A 19,121-nucleotide genomic window follows, 5' to 3' on the forward strand; every position below is an offset into this window, starting at 1 on the left:
TGGTAGAAAGTTCTCTGGCAATGGCAAATCTAGGAGAAAGACTCCATGACTCCAACACTTGTTTAGACATCAAAGCAGCTTCACTCAAGACAAAAGGAATTGAAAAAAACATGTATTTTGTTATAGTGCATGCTGAATTATTTATCTTTTTTTTGTTTCTGCATTCACACCTTTTTTTTTTTTTTCCTTTCTTTTACACTTTTTCTTTTTTACACTGAATACTGTCCATTAAAGGACTAGCATACGCAGAAGAAAACATGGGTGTAGGCTCTATGGGAGTAAGATGCCACTCAGTTTCTTGAAAGTCTGTGAGGAGCAGCAACAGAATGAAGCACAGTTGGCTCAAATAAATGCTCATCGGTGTTGCTTTTAGTGGTCCCTTTCAAGTGTCGTAGACCAGGAATCTTGCTTCAGTCTGAAGTTGCAGCAAGTCAATCTGGCTTGTTATGTTTTGATATCTTTTGTTGCACAACAAGTGGTCTGTCACATCCTGGGAGTTTGCATTGCAGCTCTCTTTCTGTCTCCTTTTATGAAAAGGCTTTTGAAGTCCACTTGACCAGGAAATGGCAGTGAACAAAACCATTGATTTCTGTTGTCGTATCTACAAAGATTTAGATTGTTCCCCTAAGTCATTTTAGCTTCTAGAAGGACTGCTGCAGAGATCCCTGAGTATCCATATCAGGTTGGAAAAGCCATCTAAACTGGCAACTCCAGAATATCGACTGTAGACTTTGCTTCTTTGCACTTCCTCTCTACCAAGGGATGTCTTCCAGGAAAAGCTGTAGTAAAAATTGTCCTTCTTTTATAGCATTCTCAAATTCCCAAAGACAGCAACTTAATCCTCTGAATCAGAGCTGGAACAAGGCATGTAAGTGCCAGGGGAGATTATTCTCCCCAAGCTAGCCACACCCCATAGAAATTCTTGCATCCTTCAGGTGCCTTCCCAACCTAATGACCTTCCAGCATCCACCCCTGTCCTTCAGGATTTTCCACAGTGCTGCCATAACTAGGTTCTGGACCATAGCCGGCATTGCTCTGTGTGCATATCCTCCATCTGGCATGTGACTTGGAAGGCATCCTTGGAGAAGCATCACGGGCAATCCAGCCTAGCATGCTTCTGCTTCCCTGGGTAGAACAGTACTTCAGCACTCCTGCTCTGCAGTGCAAGGTTGTTCTTAAAATGTGTTTATTCTTCTCTGCCAGATTATTTATTTTGAGCAGTATAATTATTCTTTATCCATACAGTTTTTCAAAGTCACATATACCATTAAACATAACACAATTCCCTTAAAAACACCTAAAACTTTTTAAAGTTTCTTGAAGGGCATGGGAGGGAGGACAGAGAAGAGAAAAGGAAAGAAGAAAAAGCAGATACAAAAAACTAGCTTCCCATAATGCTACAACTGTAGTTTGTCAAACCTTCCAGAGTATTTAATCAATCCTTTTTTTATTATTATTTGTCTTGCAAAATAAAGGTTTGATGGGAAAAAAAATCCTTTTTTCCTCCCAAGTATTGTAAGTAGTGAAGTCATGCATCCTCGTTTAGACAGCTGCCCTCCCTGACTCAGCCTGGTGTTGTTTTTGCTAGGTTGAAATATTTAGATGCTATGTCTTTGTTTAAATTAAATTGAAATCTTTCCTTAAGACTCACTGCCTCGAATTCTGTCCTCTTTTAGCACCAGGAGTTGCTAACTGTTTGCTCCCTTACTATTCTAAAATATACCCTGTGCCTCAGTCAGACTGTGAGGAAATGTGGGAATATTTTATGCATGTATTTTGTCAGATATATGCTGACAAACAGTTCCAGGATATCCAACAGGACTGTGGATGATTAGTAAAGGCTTTGTCAGATGCTGTTTTGAATACACAGCTTTGTGTCAGGGCAATGAGTGCACAAATAGACCTTAATTGCTGTGACAGCCTCAACACGGGTATCCACCCTTGCCCTTCAACGAGCCTGGGAGTTGAGTCCTTCCTGAGCTGCACCTCAGCTGTGCCTGCCTGACTGTCAGGAGCTCCTGAACCAGCCTCAGACCTAGCCTGTTACTGTGTCCTGCCTGATGACCCCTGCACAGGCCTCACTGCAGTGACCAACTGCGCTGCTCAGTTGCCTCTGGCACAGTGAGGCTGTGCCTCCTTCATGGAGTCACTGCTCTCCTCACCTTGGGCTGCCCTCGGCTCCTGGCTCCCCTGTCGTAAGGGAGCTACCCCACTGCTCCCTGATCCTTGGCTTCAGAGTGCCTGAAGATGCAAATTGCCTTTAGAAAAGTGGTATTGTCACACTACAGTGGCTGCTGGTTCATTACATAAAGCATTACATTTGTATTTGCATTTCAGAGGAAATTTAGGACGGTGTTCAGTCAGACTGGTGTCACCTGTAGTCCCCATTCAAACGGGCATTCATTCCTACGGCCCAGCTGTACCAAGGCCTGCCTCCACAGTGAGTGTGTAGTTTCATGTCAAGGCCACGCCACTTTGTATTTGCTAAAGGTCTACTGCCCTCCTCGTCTGCCACACACTGCTGCTCCCTCAGCTCACACCATGATCTCACCTCAGAGGAGCTGATCAAAAGCACAAATGGTTCCTGGGTGAGCAGTGAGCTGCTGTGAACCACAGGCAGCCACACAGCTGCACAGGTGAGGCATGAAGAACGGGACTGGAACCCATGCCTGAGGGTGTGAGAAAAGGACTGTCTATAGTTTCCTGCATTAGGGATAGTGCGAAACCACATACATTACACCAAACAGCTGAGTCAATCTATTAAAAAAAGGGCTTATTTCTTCCCTTTCCCATCTCATTCCTTCTACTTTCCTTCCTTACACATAGCATTTTCCCTGCTGTTCATTCAGCTGAGCTGATGCAGTAACACTAACTTGGCAGGAAAACAGCCATTCAGTCTGGTCCTCTGCTGGACTGGTGAATTGGTTTGGCTTACAGTGGGGTCTGGCAAGCCCCAGACAACAAAACGTAACACAAGTGGGAGTTAAATTGCACCTCGTAGTATCCATGAGTTATTAACACAGCTTTGGATGCCCCTCAGCCTTTTGGAGAAGCTGCAGGCAACACTGAGCTCCTGCTCCCTTTCCCTGCCCTATATTCCTGAGCCACTCTTGCCACTGGTATGTATCTATTGGGGTATAGGGGGTTGTTATTGGGGTTTTTTTCGCTGAGTTACCTTTCTGACCAGCTCACTGAGTCATCAGAGCTGGCACAAGAGAAGCAGCAGGAAACAGAGCAAGATGGTGCAGATGTAGGACTACCCGCTCCCGCAGCAGTGACCTGTTCTGTTGGCTGAGCTGATCTTGTCCCACTGCACCACTGCAAAGGCCAGGATGGGGAGCACAATCCTCCTCCCACAAACCTGTGATTATCACATCATTGCTGGGATTACAGCAGTTCCAAGAACAAAGTTAGGCAATCACCTAATTTACCAGCAAAGTGTTCTATAATGCTACTATAGGCAGGAAAGGTAAAGAAGTAATTACAATTAGGCAATTAATACTCCCAGAACAATTCAATACAGCTGCTGACCATCTTCCTGTGACAGCTTCTGCTGTCATCGAGTTACTCACTGAGTGAGTGCATCTAGGCCAGCTGAGCCTGTGTCTGACTAATCTTACTTCCTCCTTCTATCCCTCTTTGCAATCTTATAGAAGTCTTACTGCAATTACAACTCTATTTCAAACCCCAGATTCTTTATTTTTGCATAAAAGCATTTCTATATTTTTGTCAAGTAATGTAGAAAATCTGTTCTACAGCAAAAACCGGATGTATGTATGTACACATACAGAATGAATACTCACAATAACAGCCAGATTTTATATTAAAAATGTGCAGTAAATCTCAGAGTATTTTCACAAGAGTCATTATGATGCATATGTACAAAGGGGGAAACTAAGGCACAGAAGTGGAGTGCTTTTCATTTAGCAGTAATTAAAGTGTCACTGGACAATTTCAGAATTATCTGAACTGGCAGGACTGGGTGAAACTGTACTGAGAGAAGAAAAAACCCCCACCAGTTATATTTTTTACCAACTTAGAACATCAAAATGGGATGCTATGAGTAGGAGCTTTCATTGCAGCAAATAACTTTTGATTTTTTTTCATTAAGTGGCTGCTTGAATAGAGGCATAATATGGTTTCCTTGAACTATGGTAATCAACAGGAACACAAATTATTTAGGCTGCATATAACTGCTGAGGCACTTTCGTTTTGTCATCTGTTGTTTACAGTTGCAGCTTCCTCCTTACCAGTAACAGGATGGACCAGTGATGAGATGGTGTGAGATATGCTAAAGAATGAAGAGGACCTACTGACATAAGTCTTGGTGTTTTCTTTGGGTGTTTACAGATTGACTTAAAACATAGAAATCTGTCTGTCTACAACATAACTTTAGAAAACTTGAGAATTAACACCATAACTAAAGTACAGTGTCTCGTTAGAAATTTGATTTCTACATTTATAGGATAACCTCATAGAAATTAAGATACAGTATCTCAGGAGTGGAGGCCCATCCATCCCCACTGTTAAGACACAACCTTTACAACAAAACAAATCCACCCATTCACAAATTCAGGTCCACTTCTAGGTATGATTGTATAGTACCTTGCCAGTTTAAAAGGAAATAAATGAAGCCAAATGCTTATTCCTAGGAATATTTTGAAACGTTGGTTTCTATGAAAAAAAAAAAGTGTATTATATTCAGTTTGCCAATGATCCAGCCTGAATGATTTTACTAAGTAACAATTTCCTAAATACGCCACTGCAGCAAAAGAGCTGGAACAGCCAGGTCCAATTTTCCGTTCCTCAGAAGGGCGGTGTATGTGTGCCTGTGCAACTGCTCACGCAAAACCCACGCCCGTGCAGATGATATCTCTGATTTAAAAATTTGCTCTTCTAAACCAGAGCCAACCAACACAGTCCTGCCCTGATCACTACATAGCATCTGTGGCCTAACTATAGCTCAACCATCTGATCAGTCAGAGCATTTCCTGGAGACGTTTGTAATTTACTGTTGGAGTAAGAGCAGGTTGATGGTTTATCTTCAGTGAGAGACCAACCTAGAAACAAAACTTTCGAGGTTTCCAAAGACATGAAGTCCCAGAGGTCTGGAACTCAGCATTAGTGCCTCCATCGATCTCTACAGCTCAACCTTTCTGTTGAGCCAATGCAGACCGAGCGACTTTCCCCTTTGCTGTCTACAAGCTGCTGAGGCAAGCAAGGGCCTTGGCAGTTATTACTAACCCCATCTCCAGACATGCTGGAGAAGTGTGTAGTCACACTTCTGAGCCGTCCTCAAGCAATTCCCATCTCATTACCAGAAAGCTGTAATCTGTCAGAACATGCTGCTAAGAATAGACTTGCAGAACATTATGCGTCAGGGAGGGGGTAGACCTCATCTACTGTCTCCTAAAAATCTTTTTATAGAAACCACCTAAAAATAGCCTGGAAGCCTAGCAGGGTATGTGGTTCCATTTTTAAAACATAAAAATAAAGTTCTGTGGTACCTTCAATTGCAACTTTTTAGAACTAGGATTTAAGTTACAAGATTTGCCATTACGGTGAAGTTCTAAAAGCACGCATTTCTAGAATAACATTCTTACAGAAAAAAATACATCACTGAAAACAAGCAGATCAGACTGTAGCTTCAAAACAAAGCTTTTGTTGATCTTTACAATCTTGTTAATGAATTAGCTTCTTAGCTGTTAACAACTCAATGCCACCAGCCTATAAAATCCCACCATTGTTGGTCTCATTCATCAGTAACATTAGAAACTCTACTTTTTCAAACTTGTGTCTGAGGAGAGCATGCATATCTGCAAGTGTGTGTCTGTATGCAGTCCTCAGGAAGTACATATGGCACTGAAGAGTAAAAAATTATCTTTATTAAAGCAAATAAATTTATGTAGGAAACAATTATGTAGGAGCACCACAGAAGTCTGATATTGTAATCATGACTAATATATTCAAGCATGTCAAGATTTAGTATTTTTTATTGGGAGACAATTTCTAGGGGGCTAGGGAGGTTTTAATTTTTTTTTTTTTTTAATAGTTGCTGCTCCATATAGAGAAGATGAAAAAAAGTGTCTTGCATCGGAGAAAGAAAAAGGTGAAATTTACAGTGGTCTCCAGCTGTGAAGGGAGTAAATTCAAGTTTTCCACTGGACAGCGAAGAATTTTTGTCTCCTGCATGGGTGAACAATACCCTTTCAAGAAAGCATCTAAGAATCAGAGGTGTCAACCACAGTCATCATCATCCCTGACTTTAGGCAATCTTGTAAAGAAGTTATGACAATTAATTCATAAGCACCTTCAAGAAAAGTCAGAGAAGCTTTAATTTTACTTAGTACTTCCTAGGAAGGAAATCAAGGACTAATGTGCTTGTCAGAGGTTCACACACAAAAACACACAGCGAACATTGCATTTACATACAGGTGTGTCACACTGCAGTTGACCAGGAGAAAGTCAAGAATCCTGAGCAGTTCCCACATTGTCACGAACTGCTCCTGGCAAGAGTGACTTTGAAATAACTCTGTTTATCCCCACTATGCCTGTGGACAAGATATTCCTGAAGCTCACTCTTTACATAAAGATTCATTCCTTTCTTTTAATTTCCTGAGTGCATTTATTTCAGACAGTTTATTACCATTTTATTTTTTTCAGCATTGTCCTTGAGTTTAAAATCCTCAAAGTGTTTTATTTGTCCATCAGTAGAACCACCGTCTTGCTTGTAGTGGATGATTGCTTGATTGTATGGGATGCTGCCCTCACCCTAGGATTTCCTTGTGGGAATCATGAGCTGGTACACAGCAGAAAATACAAAGAACTGTGTTGCTTCAGTTTGGTGCATGAGCCCAGATCAGATGCCTCTGTATCTGCACACAGAAACTTGCTGGAATGACCAAGTGAGTTTATATCCGCAAATCTGGTGGAGCCTCGTAGTGGAGCTGTGATTTCTCACCTTGGTTGCATCTCTCTAAGTAGTATGTAAAATATTTTGGCCCATCTCTGCCCCCTTTTTCTATGATGTAATTAATCTAATATTGCAAGAAGCCTCGAAATGGATGTCTTTTACCTCCCACCGTACAGAAAAATACTCAAAAAAAGAAAATCTTTGTCACTGCTACTGGGGGTGATCAGCTCTTGACTAGAAATTTCTGGCTATACTTCTGCTATGCTTCTGGAAATTACCAGTGTTTACAACTCTGCAACTACAGAACAAAGTTAAACATCGCTGAAATTGTGAGGCTTTCACTGATGACAGCATGAAATTGCAGTACTACAAACTAATGACCAGAAAAGATGCAATGATTGAAAGATATCTGGAAGAGGTTGCAGCCTTTCAGGAGACACTATCTAAGAGTCTCCAAAAGCGTAATGCTGTGACAGGAATGGAGACACAGTCTGCTGATGTGACTTAGAGACTTCATGGATGTATAAAAGCTTCAAGTGCTGGAGCCATTTCAGATACTACAGCAGCAGGTCAGACAATTGATTTTTGTTTTTTCTTCTTGTCTTTTATTAATGTTGTGTAAATATAACCTTGTCTTTCAAATGCTTTGTGACTCAGTCTCCAAAAGAAGTACAGCAAGTGGTCCCAGAGCAGCAGTGTGCCTGGGACATTCAGGTGAGTTTTCTGTATGCCTTGAATATTGGAAACATGCTATTTCATCTGCATAAAATCCAGGCCTTCCCTGTGGAAGAGTATTTACAGGTATTGTGAAGATCTGGAAGGTTGAAGAGAGGAAGCTGCTGCAGCCACTGTCTAATTCAACCTGGAAAGCAAGCAGGCTATGCTTGCAAGCTTGTGAAATAACCAATAATGTTAGAGATGTGCCTTTGAATTATGGGATTAGAGGGGGTTATTTTGCAGCTAATATAAGACTATGGTATATTGGCACGTTCCCAGGACCAGCAGGTGCACTGCTGCCTGTTGCTGGGGCATCGTGCCCACTCCCTCAGCTGAACAGCTGTTGCTAATGCTGGGGCTGCCTCAGTGCCTCCACTGTGGGTTTGAGCTCCCAAAACCCTCCCAGCACAGGAACCACCGGAGCACCAAGAGTGAGTGGAAAGTGTTTGGCCAGGGATCTACAGGGGAAGTCCTATGAGGAGCGGCTGAGGAAGCTGGGGGTGTTTAGCCTGGAGGAGGCTCAGGGGGACCTCATCACTCTCTACAACTACCTGAAAAAAGGTTATTATAAGGTGGGGGTTGGACAACCAGCGACAGTGTTGTCCACAGTGGCTAATTATTGGCTGGTTGCATACCAGGTAATGAATCTGGGGTTTTTTTGGACAAGAGCACAAGAGGAAGTGGCTTCAAGCCAGGGGAGGTTCAGGTTGGACATCATGAGGAATTCCTCCAGGGGAACGATTGTTAAACATTGGAATGGGCTCCTCAGGTTGATGGTGGGGTCACCGTTGCTGGAGGCGTTCGAGAAATGACCAGACATGGCACTTACTGCCATGGTCTAGCTGTCAAGGTGTAGGTGGATCAAAGATTGGACTGGATGATCTCAGAGGTCTTTTCCAACCTAATTGATTCCATGAACCTGCGTTTCTGTGTCCGCTTGCTCCCCTGGCCCAGCCCGGGCTAGCTCTTCCTGCCATCATATTATTACGAAGCTGCTCACGGCTTGTCGCCGGTGCCGGCGCAGCGCTGAGGACGGAAGGCGGGGAGGGGAGGCGGTGTCGGTGCTGGGACAGCGCTGAGGACAGAAAGGGAGGGAGGCGGTGCCGGTACCGGGGCAGCGCTCAGGGCGGAGTGGGGGGAGGCGGGCGGAGGCGGTGCGGGTCCCCCCTCGCTGCCCGCACTACATGTCCCGGCGTGCCGCGGGACGAGCCGCCGCCGGAGCCGGAACGGGCGCGCGGCGCCGCTTCCGCCGGCGGGGCCGGGGCGGGGCGGGGCCGGGGCGGGCGGTGTCTGCCCCGGGGAGCGCGGAGCAAGGCCGGAGGGAGGCTCTGTGTGCTTTCGGAGGGGCTGAACCCTGTGCGGCACGCTCAGGACTTTTATAACGGGTATTCTTTTGCTTGCTTTGACGGATTAATGACTTTTTTGGGGTTTTTTTTTGGAAAGCTAAATATCTTCTTTAATTCTAAGCCTCAGGTTTCGTGTTCCCGCGTGTTGCTGCACACGTGTTGTTGTTTCCTGTGTGCTGTCTCAGGGATGGGACTGGCCCCATTTAAACTGGAGTGGTCCTCGCAGTGGGGCCGGGAACGGGCTGGTGCCTGACCCCTGTCCTTGGACCAGGCGGCCGAGATCCGCCGCGTTCTTCGCCTCCTTTTTGTTAATGAGCTTCCGAGGGCAAGTTATGAGCAGCTGTAGTTGTCAGTGTTCCCCTAACTTCAGCAGCATTGGCACAGATAAAGAGAATGCTGAATAACTGTGTCGAAATTGGGAAAATGCGCATTTCTGGTGATGTTCTGAAGCACAAAATATGAAGTACTTTTAAAGGGCTCTTGTTTCTTTATTTTTATGAGTATGTCTTTAAACTGTCTCCAGTTACCTTTTTTTAAGCTTCATTATAAGTTTCTCTTTAAAGCAATTTTTTTTTTTTTCGGTAGACAATGAAAACATAAGATGTCTTTCTGCTTCTGTGAGATTTTGGGTAGCATTTAAGGTATTCTAAATGGTGTTTCTCAGGTTTTAGGTGTATTGCTTTTGAGATGGATGAAACCAATTAACTGCATGTAGAGAGTGTTTTAACTACAGCAAGTGTAGTTTATAAGTACTTCTATTTTTTGGACTGGGTGGTGATATTTACATTGTGAACAAGAAAAGCATATTCCACTAATAATTTTATGGAGTGTGCAGAAGGAAGGATGCAAATTTCAGGTGGGTGAGAGTACCAGTAGAAAAGCCTGTGACAAGACACAGCCGTGGAAGCTTTTTTTTAAAGTTGAACCTTCAAAGACTATCTCATGGTTAATAAAGTCTCGTACTGCTTTTGACTGTTAAGGAGACAGGTACCATTATCTTAAGTGATAAGGACTTCTAAACAATTGGCAATGAAGAATACGTTGAACAAATTTAATTTTTTGTTAAGATATTCAAGAAATTTAATTGTTAGTCTTTTGTATCCTGAATAGTTACGAAACTGGTTTCTTTCAGAGGGTGTTCTGCAGAGAAAAAGGATACATGCCTCTTTGAGTTCCATCTTGTCCAGGACTGGTTTTCTCTCTGCTGTCAGGATGGCAATGTCACTTAGAACTGCATGGTCCAGCCTCTTTCGGATGCGTTCAGTAGCCACCTGTAAACAGGTCCCACTGCAGAGTAAGTAGTGATGAAATTGTAGAAGTCCTATATTAAAATTTGTTCCTTGAGAGCCTCTTTCCTGTATTATTTAAAGTAATGGAAGCATGGAAGTGATTTTTCTATTTGAACAGAATCAAGTCTGATAGACTATGCTCTATTCTAATAATAATCTAAAGGATATCTTTTTTTGTTTGTTTGTTTTTTTCTTATTAAACCTTCATGGTCCACATAGGATGCCCCCCTAATTTCTTAGTTAGCTTGTCAATACTACCCCTCTTCCTTCTGGTTATCATTGAATTTATTTTTTCGGACTTAGAATCAGTGGTGAGAAAAGGCTACAGTAAAATCTTGTTACTTAACATAAACAGAGAACACGTAGAAACAGGCAGTACTATTTTTTAGATTTCTGTCCATGTTTTAGATGTCAATAGAAAGACATAGGGAAGATAGTAAAGGTGGTAGAAAAGACAGCAATGGAGAAAATATAATGCACATACTACATTTTAGGGGTAAGTGGGCAAGGAAGGGAAAGAAGTTTTAGGAAGAAATACAAACTAGTTGCAGTTTACCAGAACTCAAGTAATAACTAAGAATAGTTTAATTAGAAGATCTGAAGAGTGGAAGTGCTAACAGTAATTCTGAATTTAAGAATTTGCTAAATCTAAAATATTTCTGAAAGGAAAATAGCTACACAAAAGTTTCTTCTTTGTTTTTTCACCCTTCGCGGTCTTGACACAATGATTGCTCTCTCGCTCTGCTATGAGCAGCCATGAAGAATCCTATTTGAATTAAAAAATGGTCTAAATAAAATAACGTCAGATAAAGTTGAAACCTTTTTATGACTTCACAGAAAGCTCAGAACATGTGAAGATTGTTTCATGTGATCATAATTCTGTTCTAAAAGGTGTAATTGTTGAAAAAGCTTCACTGGACACAGAAACTTCTATGTGGATTTGTGTCAGGTTCCGGCAATAAAGGAAGGGGGTTCCCAGTGGAAGTCAACTCCAGACATGTCCCAGGCCCACCTTAGGTGTGCATACCTGTTGTGGAAGGCAATGTCTACAGGATGATTCCTGTGTGAGGGGCTATTGAACACCTTACATTAGGTTTGTGTTTGGACTCTATGATCTTAAAAGTCTATTCCAACCTAAATAATTCTATGACTCTATAAAAAAATGGGAATCAAACTGTGGGGAAGGGACTTTGAGTGGTCTGTGGTCCAAGCTCCTGCTCAAAGTAGGGTCAGTTCTGCATTCACATCAGGTTGCTCAGGGCTTACTGGGTCTTTGAAATTTCCAAGGACAGAGAACTCACAAACCTGCCTGGGTCTCAGTCCCCCTGGTTGGCTGTCCTCATGAGGAAAACATTTCTCTACATATCCTGTCAGAGCCCCTGATTTTGATTTTTATAATAAATTTTGCTATGAATGAAATTATGATCTTCCCTGTAAGTCATAAGGTATTGTTCTTTACATATATAAAGAATATTTCCTAATGGTGAACTCTATAGGTATTTAGTTCATATAGTGATTTTTCCTAGGAAAACAATACAACTAGGAAGGTTAGTATAGGTCATAGCTGCCTGCATACTGTGGTTTTTTTTGATTGCACTAGAAATGAACTTCTATTTAGACAGTTTTGGGTTTTGTTACTCTAAAACTGAATATGATTCTAATCCCTGATTAAGACTTGAAACAGAATGAAAATTGAAAATGTAGACATTCTTAAATTGGCCACAGCTCTGCTTGTTTTTACATCAGAGTTCTTGGGTTTTTATTGTAGATGGAGCTGTGTATCATGCTTGCCATAAATCTACATACTCAGTTCTCCCTGAAGACTACAACTGGTATGTAAACATGCTTTGATGTGTGGCCTTTTCACGTAATGTTTATTCCAGGGCTACTCTCTGTGTCGTGAAGTTGTCATATAATGGTATCAAACACATCTATTGCCAATACTGGATATATGTAGTAATTTTAGCTAAACTACTGTCTCCAATAGTAATGATAAGTCATGCAGGACTCATTCTAACATGTTGATGATCCCCAGTACCCTTGCAGTTTTGTTTGTGGAAGAGCAAAATTAGCTTAGAGTAGTCATTTCCATTGATGCTTGTTGTTAAGACAAAGTCCAGGTATTTTTGTGCTGCTGCATGGGAAACTTGTGTAGAAATGGGAAAAGATGATACAAATATAGTGAGAAACACTGCATCCGTGTCATCCATGGTTTTAGGAAGCTTAGTGTGTCATGGGAAGGAAGGTGAGAAATGTTATGTTCTCACAAGGAAACTTTCAGTAGGACTTCCTGTTCAGGATTTTTTAACTAATAGGAAAGTTGGAAGCCCAAACAGAGCTTTGTTTCCTGTCTTTTCATTGTAGATGCCATAGATCTTATAAAGGCATGTTGTCCTAGAGATCATCATCCCTATCTGTTTAGAGTTTTATATGCAACAATTAAAGGGTTTCAGATTTTTTTTCCAGCACATGTTTCTATCTGTTTTAATTATTTATTTTAGCCCTTTTTCCCTCTATAAAAAGAAAAGGGAAGATGACTGAGGAAACAAAAAAATTGGAAGTTTGGATCAAATATTTATGACCCTTATTTTATAGAAAATTATTAAGGATTCATAAATGCAGGGTCAAATCCAGTTTTCTTTGGGACTTGGGCTGCTCAGCTGTTCAGTGTTTCTGAAAGTTACAAGATTTTTTTATTTTTATAGCAAGGTGGAACTTGCAGTGACATCCGATTTGAAGACAATTGTCTGCTACCACCCTTCGCTTGAGATTCCATACGAGCATACAAAAGTATGTCCAAGTGTGCACATTTATATTTCTTACTCTTGTAAAGGCATTTAGTAGTTCACAGGTTTGAGTCTTTAGGGCATCTTTTTTTAATTTGAAATACTTTTTTTAGTATGTGCTCAGCGCATTTGTGAAGTAAATGACTGGTGACTATAGCTACTGCCACAAGGAGGAGTGTACTCAGTTGAATTGAGGGAAGGTTGCAGAGGCAGAAAAGCTCAGATATCACAGCATACAGTAACTCAAGTAGAATTAAGCAAGGCACTAAAATACTTGTGCACAACAGAGAAAATAGTGTCTGTCTATGAGTATACTACTCAAGAAAGGATGGTTGGAACGTAGGTTATGGTTCACATGTCCTACTGGGCAAGAAAATACAAAGAAATACTGCTGCTACTGTTTTCAACTTGAACTTTAAATTCCATTCAGCACTGAGTTCATAAAAGCCACGAAGAACTTTAAATATTGATTTTTGTCTGTCAGTGGTACTTTCAATGTGTTCTTTACATTGATGAAAGTCTAGTGTTGTGGTTTAACATCTAGATAAATTTTTCTAGTGTACACTTTTTGTTTGATTTTCCAGTTCTCATGTGCTAGTAAAATACTGCAGCTAGTAGCTGTGTTGAAGTACCCAGTGTGAAAATTCTCCATTGAAACATAAACCATTTTAGCACTTTCTGCCTGCAAATTATATAGCAGTATTTTTAAATCTGCTGGTTGCACATACCTCAAGAAAAACAGGTGTAAAAGACTAAAAGCTAAAGGACTAAAAAGGAAAAATATTTGTTATAGTGGTAGTAGTTATGTTTCCTATTGAAAACAAACAACTTGGTCTTACCTGTTGCATAAAAAATTAGGAAGTGACATTCTTCTCAGAGGTATGTGTCCTTTAAAAGATTTTCAGCAGTGATGATGGTTGCTACGAATAAAATTCTGGCTAGGAATAGTATGGATACTTATGTGTTAGTAGAACTGAAGCTGATGATGCAGCTAGTGAATTGTAAGATTGAGGTCTGCAATAATGACTACAAGAATGCTGGTTTTAAGGGTAGGCTCATCAGCTGTAGTACCTAGGGTAAATAGATGTGTCTAGACGTCTCCACAGTTGTGTGGTTTCATTTGGGGGGGGCAGGTGGGGACAATAAACACCCTGTGCAATTGCAGGCATTTTTCTGTATTCCTTTGGTTTCAGCTGTTAGATAGCATTACAGCTTACTCTTATGTAGCTTGGCTTTTTGACTTTCTCAGTAAAAAAAAAAAAAAAAGGAGAAACAAGACAGACATATACATTAATGTTTTGCTAGCCCATTCCACGGCCAGATCCAGTGAATAATAAAGAAGAAAACCTTGATCAAGTTTTGAAATCCAGATTGGATGAAAAAGAGCTAAAGAACGAGAGAGGTCCTACAATTGAAGAGCTCAGCAAAATGTTTTACACAACAAAACATCGCTGGTATCCTGTGGGACAGTAAGTATTTCCTTTTTGATTTCTTTGTTCATTTTGGAAGTAAAGAGAAATACAGGAATCATTTAATGGCCAGATTCAACCAATGAAGAGTCATGTGAGACAAGATACCTCTAGCATTTGGGCTACTACATAAAATTTTAAATGTGGTATTGTGTAAATGGAAGACTGTATTTAATAAGGGGTTTTTTAACACTTCTCCTTTGGTAGATTTTGCCACTTTTTTTGTAAAATACATGACAGTGTAGAAATTCCTGATACCATCCAGTTAGCTGCTGGTTCAGGTCATTTACTAAAGTTCAGTAACAGAATCTAGTACATAAAATACCCTCAATGGACATAACCAAATACAGCTTGGAAACATGCAGTGCCTGTTCCTTAGGAACCTCAATGGGAAGATTCTCAGACTTAGGAGTAGTAGAGGTTTTTCATTTGGAGTGGTGAAAAGTGTACTTTGGTGTGCCTTGCATTCAGAAATTGGGGAGAAGGAGAGGTGCACATATACATGACTGGGCTTAAAGAGGAACTTTGGACATTCAGATATACTAATGTAAGCAATCAGCATTCTGGTGTGTGTTACTCCCTTCCACTCCATGTTACTCCATCTTTTGGTAGCTGCTAATTTTATAGCTATGGAGACATAAAACAGGCAAAATTTTGTGGTGGTGTTGTCCACAGAAAACTTTTTAATTAATGTGCTTTGGGAGTAGATATAAGGAATGGAATGGTATGACTTTTATGACGAAAGGGTAGCTGTCACTTTAATGAAGATCAGACAGGATCTGCCTTGTTTAGGGTGCATAATTAAGAGGAAAGTATGGATCATTTTTTGTTCTGAAGAATTTTTTTTTAGTTTTTCTGCAAAATATTACACTATTTAACATACAGTCCGGCACAACTCCTTTCAACATCTTTGTTCTATAGCAATCATTTTAGCCAAAGGGAAGGCTGACCATGTAATAAAATTAACTTCACACAAAGGATTAAGAATAAACAGCAGCCTTTGTGCCTATTCAGCTGTAGAACTGATTGGATTATTGCGTGCTTGTAGCAGATGTAGCAATAGAAATGAGTAGCATTATGTAACTGCACAAACAACAGAGATGACATCTCTAATGAGTGGTGGTGGATTGTGCTTGTGTATCTTGTATTTCACTTCCTTGTGTAACCTCAGGTCACTCACTGGGGGCAGAAATACCAGGAAAATAAAGACTGTCCACAGCTTGCACTCACTGCAGCCTTTTTTTTCTTTTAGGTATCATAGAAGACGCAAGAATCCTAATCCTCCTAAAGACCGATAACGAAGATAACTTCTTATTCATCAGGACTTAGCTGTCAATTTTTATTGGAAATAAAAGTTACAGAAAGTGACATGTTTGGCTATAACAGAGCTTGCTTAACTTGATTTGACATTTATTTTCTACTTTAACTGGTTGACAGAAAACCAACGAAATGGCACTGATGAAACAGGGAGTCAGTGAAGGCAGTTGTGCATTCCTGGTCAGCAAATGGACAAGTCTTAGAACAGGATGTAGCAGGGATGGAGTGCTCTGATTAAACTCAGAGGTCAGAGGCTCATCATTTGTCAAGTGAATCCATAGAAGTCTTGCATCAAAATGGGAAGTCCAGAAATGGATGTGTTAGGGTTTGGTGGTTTTGAGGGGGATAATATTTTTTTTTTCTTTAGGAATCTATTAACTGAAATGCAGCTGAGCTTGAATACTGAAGTATTAATGAAATAATATTTATGAACAATATTATCTGAGGTATTTGTGAAAACAATTAGTTTTCCTTGTTCTGTTACACTTGTGAGATACCTGGTGCCATGTTTAATTCTACATCAGGCAAGTAATAGTATTTAAGGCTGTCATGTACTGAAAACTGGCCAACTTGGTTAATTTTTAGCATCCAAGGCACAGTAACTTGCCCTTCTAAACCATCCAGCATTCTCAAATATCTGAGAACTTCTGTGTGCATTCATGGTTCATGGGGGGGTTTTTTTGTTTGTTTAATCCCACCCCAACTACCACTCAGTGAGGATGCTGTGTTCATACATAAATTGGAGTAGCTGTAGCACAGTAGAAGAAGTTGTTTACATCAGCAAGGTAATCCCTGCTCTTTGTAGTTTACTGAGGAGGAAGGGTTGACCCTTTATTATAAAAAATGCTTTAAATTAAAAAAAAATTGATCTGATTCTACATCATTGCTTTAGCATTTTGTAGTGCTTAAGTGTTCTTCCTCTTGTAATATTCTGTGTCATCTAGCATTTTTTTCCTTCAGGAAAGGGAAAAAGACCTTTGTTCCAGTCTACAGTTTTAGTCTTGCATCAGCCCTCTGACAGAAAGGGCTAGCTTGGAATGTTGTGCCACTGCAGAGATCCCAGTGACTTCATAAAGCCTTCTTAGCAGGTCCTTCTAAATAATCAGAAAATAATTACCTCGTATACATCATACATTTTTACTGCATTTCCCTTCCAAAGCAAGTTGGATAACCTAGGAAGGGGTTGGTTTCTTCTGTTAGTCTAGTGTCATTTTGCCAGCATGCATTTTCTACAGAATTTGCTACAAGTTGAGTACCACTCAACTTCTCTATTGAGAAGCTGAGAAACTGCTTGTTTTTAAAGATATTACTAAATAACCTTTTCCCCCTTGAATATCCTTTAATTGTGAAAAAAGCAAGATTGGATGTGTGTAAAAATAAATACTGGATGTGTACCTTTAAATACTTGTGGAAATGTTTATGTAAAACTAGAGCCAGAGCATTTTTAAATCCGAATGCTGGGTAGCTGATACTGGTTTATCACGGCAGAGCATGAAATCGTTTTGCTGCTTCGCTCTGTTGTGCTTGTAAGATATCAGAGTTCCATGCTCAAGCCAACATCAGCCAAGTGATTTTGGCTCCCTATTAATGATGTGTTGCTCACATAACAAAAGGAATGTCTGTGGGGTCTCTGCAAAGGATGGCTGCTTAACTCTGCAGGTTCAATCGCATGAATTTTCTGCCTAGAATATAACTTTTCAAATAGATTGTAGTAATTTGTAGTACAGCAAATTTTGGTATTTTCATCAGTTCGTGGTGCCTGGTACTGACTGGTGCATAAGTGAGCTTACCTCTCATGTAGTGTTTTGGTATGTTCCAATGCATAAAATTGAGTTTCCTTTATTTTTGGAAAGCTGAGACCTAATTTGTCACCGTGTGACTTCATGCCAGTGTAAGAAGAGATATCCTTAGACTAATTTAAACTTACAATTATTTTCCCCCATTCTTTCCTCCATATTTTTGCTTACTGCTGCCTAATTCTGCTAAGAAATTTTGCTTTACAGAGAAACCTTCTGTTACAACATTTATCTATTCTTGCCTGTCAAACACTGTTTATGATCAAACATCCACAATCACTGTAGAAATACTGGATTTCACAATGCTTCCCAAACACTTTTGGATGCTTTTCAGGCATTTTGAGAGCTAAAAATTTATGATATGCTTGGCTGCTATCTTTAAAGTACTTCCTCTTCTGACCAGTTGCTGGAAACAGTCTAAAACACATGTTCACTGCATGTACCCTGTGCCCTTTCGTTGTTAATTTATAACATTGATGTTTTAAAATCTTTCCTTGCGCTGGTGCTTTCAATCTTTCTGCATTTTCTTTTACTAAATCTTTTTCCTGGGTTACCCAAAGCACGACACATTTAAAATACTACTCTCACAATAATTTGAAGCTCTCTTCTTGGTTTTCTGGGTCTCAGACAACTGTCTTTCTTTCTCTTCATTTGAAAACTTGGATTTCAGAAGTCGTCCACTTGATTATTGTTCCACTTCCATGCAAAAAAAAAAAAAAATCCATTTGAAAGTTAGTTTGGGATTTCTGTTTTCCGTTGCTCTTGTTCTTTGAAATTGCAAACTTAGGTTGGGTAAAATTTGCGATGTTAAGCCTGTTCTGGGACTTTGTATCAAATTTTGGGCACTTAGGCATTTGCTTTGTATCTAGTAGCTATTGAGGGTTCCAGACGGTCTTAGGCTCATTGCTGTGGATAGTATGCAGTTGGGTACATCTTACTGAGTGATTTGTTTTTCAAATGTCTCACTAAAAGTCTCTTCCAGCCTTGCTTGCCCCGCATGCCATTAGAAAACTCTGTTTCAGTCAAATATCAAAAATTCCGTCCTTAATTCACAGAATCACAGAATTGTTAGGTTTGGAAGGGACCTCTGGAGATCATATTATCCAACCCCGTGCCAAGGCAGGGTCACGTGTAGCAGGTGACAGGAACACAGCCAGCTGGGTTTGGAATGTCTCCAGAGGGGAAAACTCCACTTCCTCCCTGGGCAGCCTGTTCCAGTGGTCCCGAAGAGGAATTCAGACCATTTAAATCGCAGTTCAATTTATCTTGGTGCCTTAGTGAAAAGAATTCTCGTCCCTCCCCTAATTATCCCCAATTGAAGACAAACCGGATGCTTTAGTTCGGGTTTTCCCCCCGTTGTGCGCCGCGGGAGCTGCTGTGCAGGTTGTGTGCGGCACCACCGGGAGGCAGCACCGCACAGGGTCGGGCCGGGGCTCTGCGGGCGGGTCTGACCCCGGCGGGCGGCGTGGGCTGCTCCCACTGATTGCA

General features: G+C 40.8%; 1 protein-coding gene across 1 annotated transcript; it reads left to right on the plus strand.

Annotated features, from left to right (window-relative positions):
* The first annotated feature begins 8,882 nt into the window (after positions 1–8,882).
* On the plus strand, positions 8,883–15,888 carry MRPL42 (mitochondrial ribosomal protein L42). The gene is made up of 6 exons (XM_042025503.1): positions 8,883–9,015; positions 10,109–10,270; positions 12,034–12,097; positions 12,971–13,055; positions 14,357–14,520; positions 15,773–15,888. The coding sequence occupies exons 2-6, from the start codon at positions 10,189–10,191 to the stop codon at positions 15,816–15,818; spliced, it is 441 nt and encodes a 146-aa protein (XP_041881437.1). The 5' UTR covers positions 8,883–9,015; positions 10,109–10,188; the 3' UTR covers positions 15,819–15,888.
* The last annotated feature ends 3,233 nt before the right edge of the window (positions 15,889–19,121 follow it).

Source organism: Corvus kubaryi, unplaced genomic scaffold (genome assembly GCF_017639235.1).
Source record: "Corvus kubaryi isolate FWS band 111438036 unplaced genomic scaffold, C.kubaryi_AGA036_p1.0 129, whole genome shotgun sequence".
Taxonomy (NCBI): domain Eukaryota; kingdom Metazoa; phylum Chordata; class Aves; order Passeriformes; family Corvidae; genus Corvus; species Corvus kubaryi.

Excerpts from the sequence above, each read along its gene's own strand:
- MRPL42 (XM_042025503.1), top strand. The coding sequence starts at position 10,189 with ATGGCAATGTCACTTAGAACTGCATGGTCCAGCCTCTTTCGGATGCGT. Across the intron at positions 10,271-12,033 it reads TAAACAGGTCCCACTGCAGA|ATGGAGCTGTGTATCATGCT; the intron begins GTAAGTAGTGAT and ends TTTTTATTGTAG. Across the intron at positions 14,521-15,772 it reads CGCTGGTATCCTGTGGGACA|GTATCATAGAAGACGCAAGA; the intron begins GTAAGTATTTCC and ends TTTTTCTTTTAG.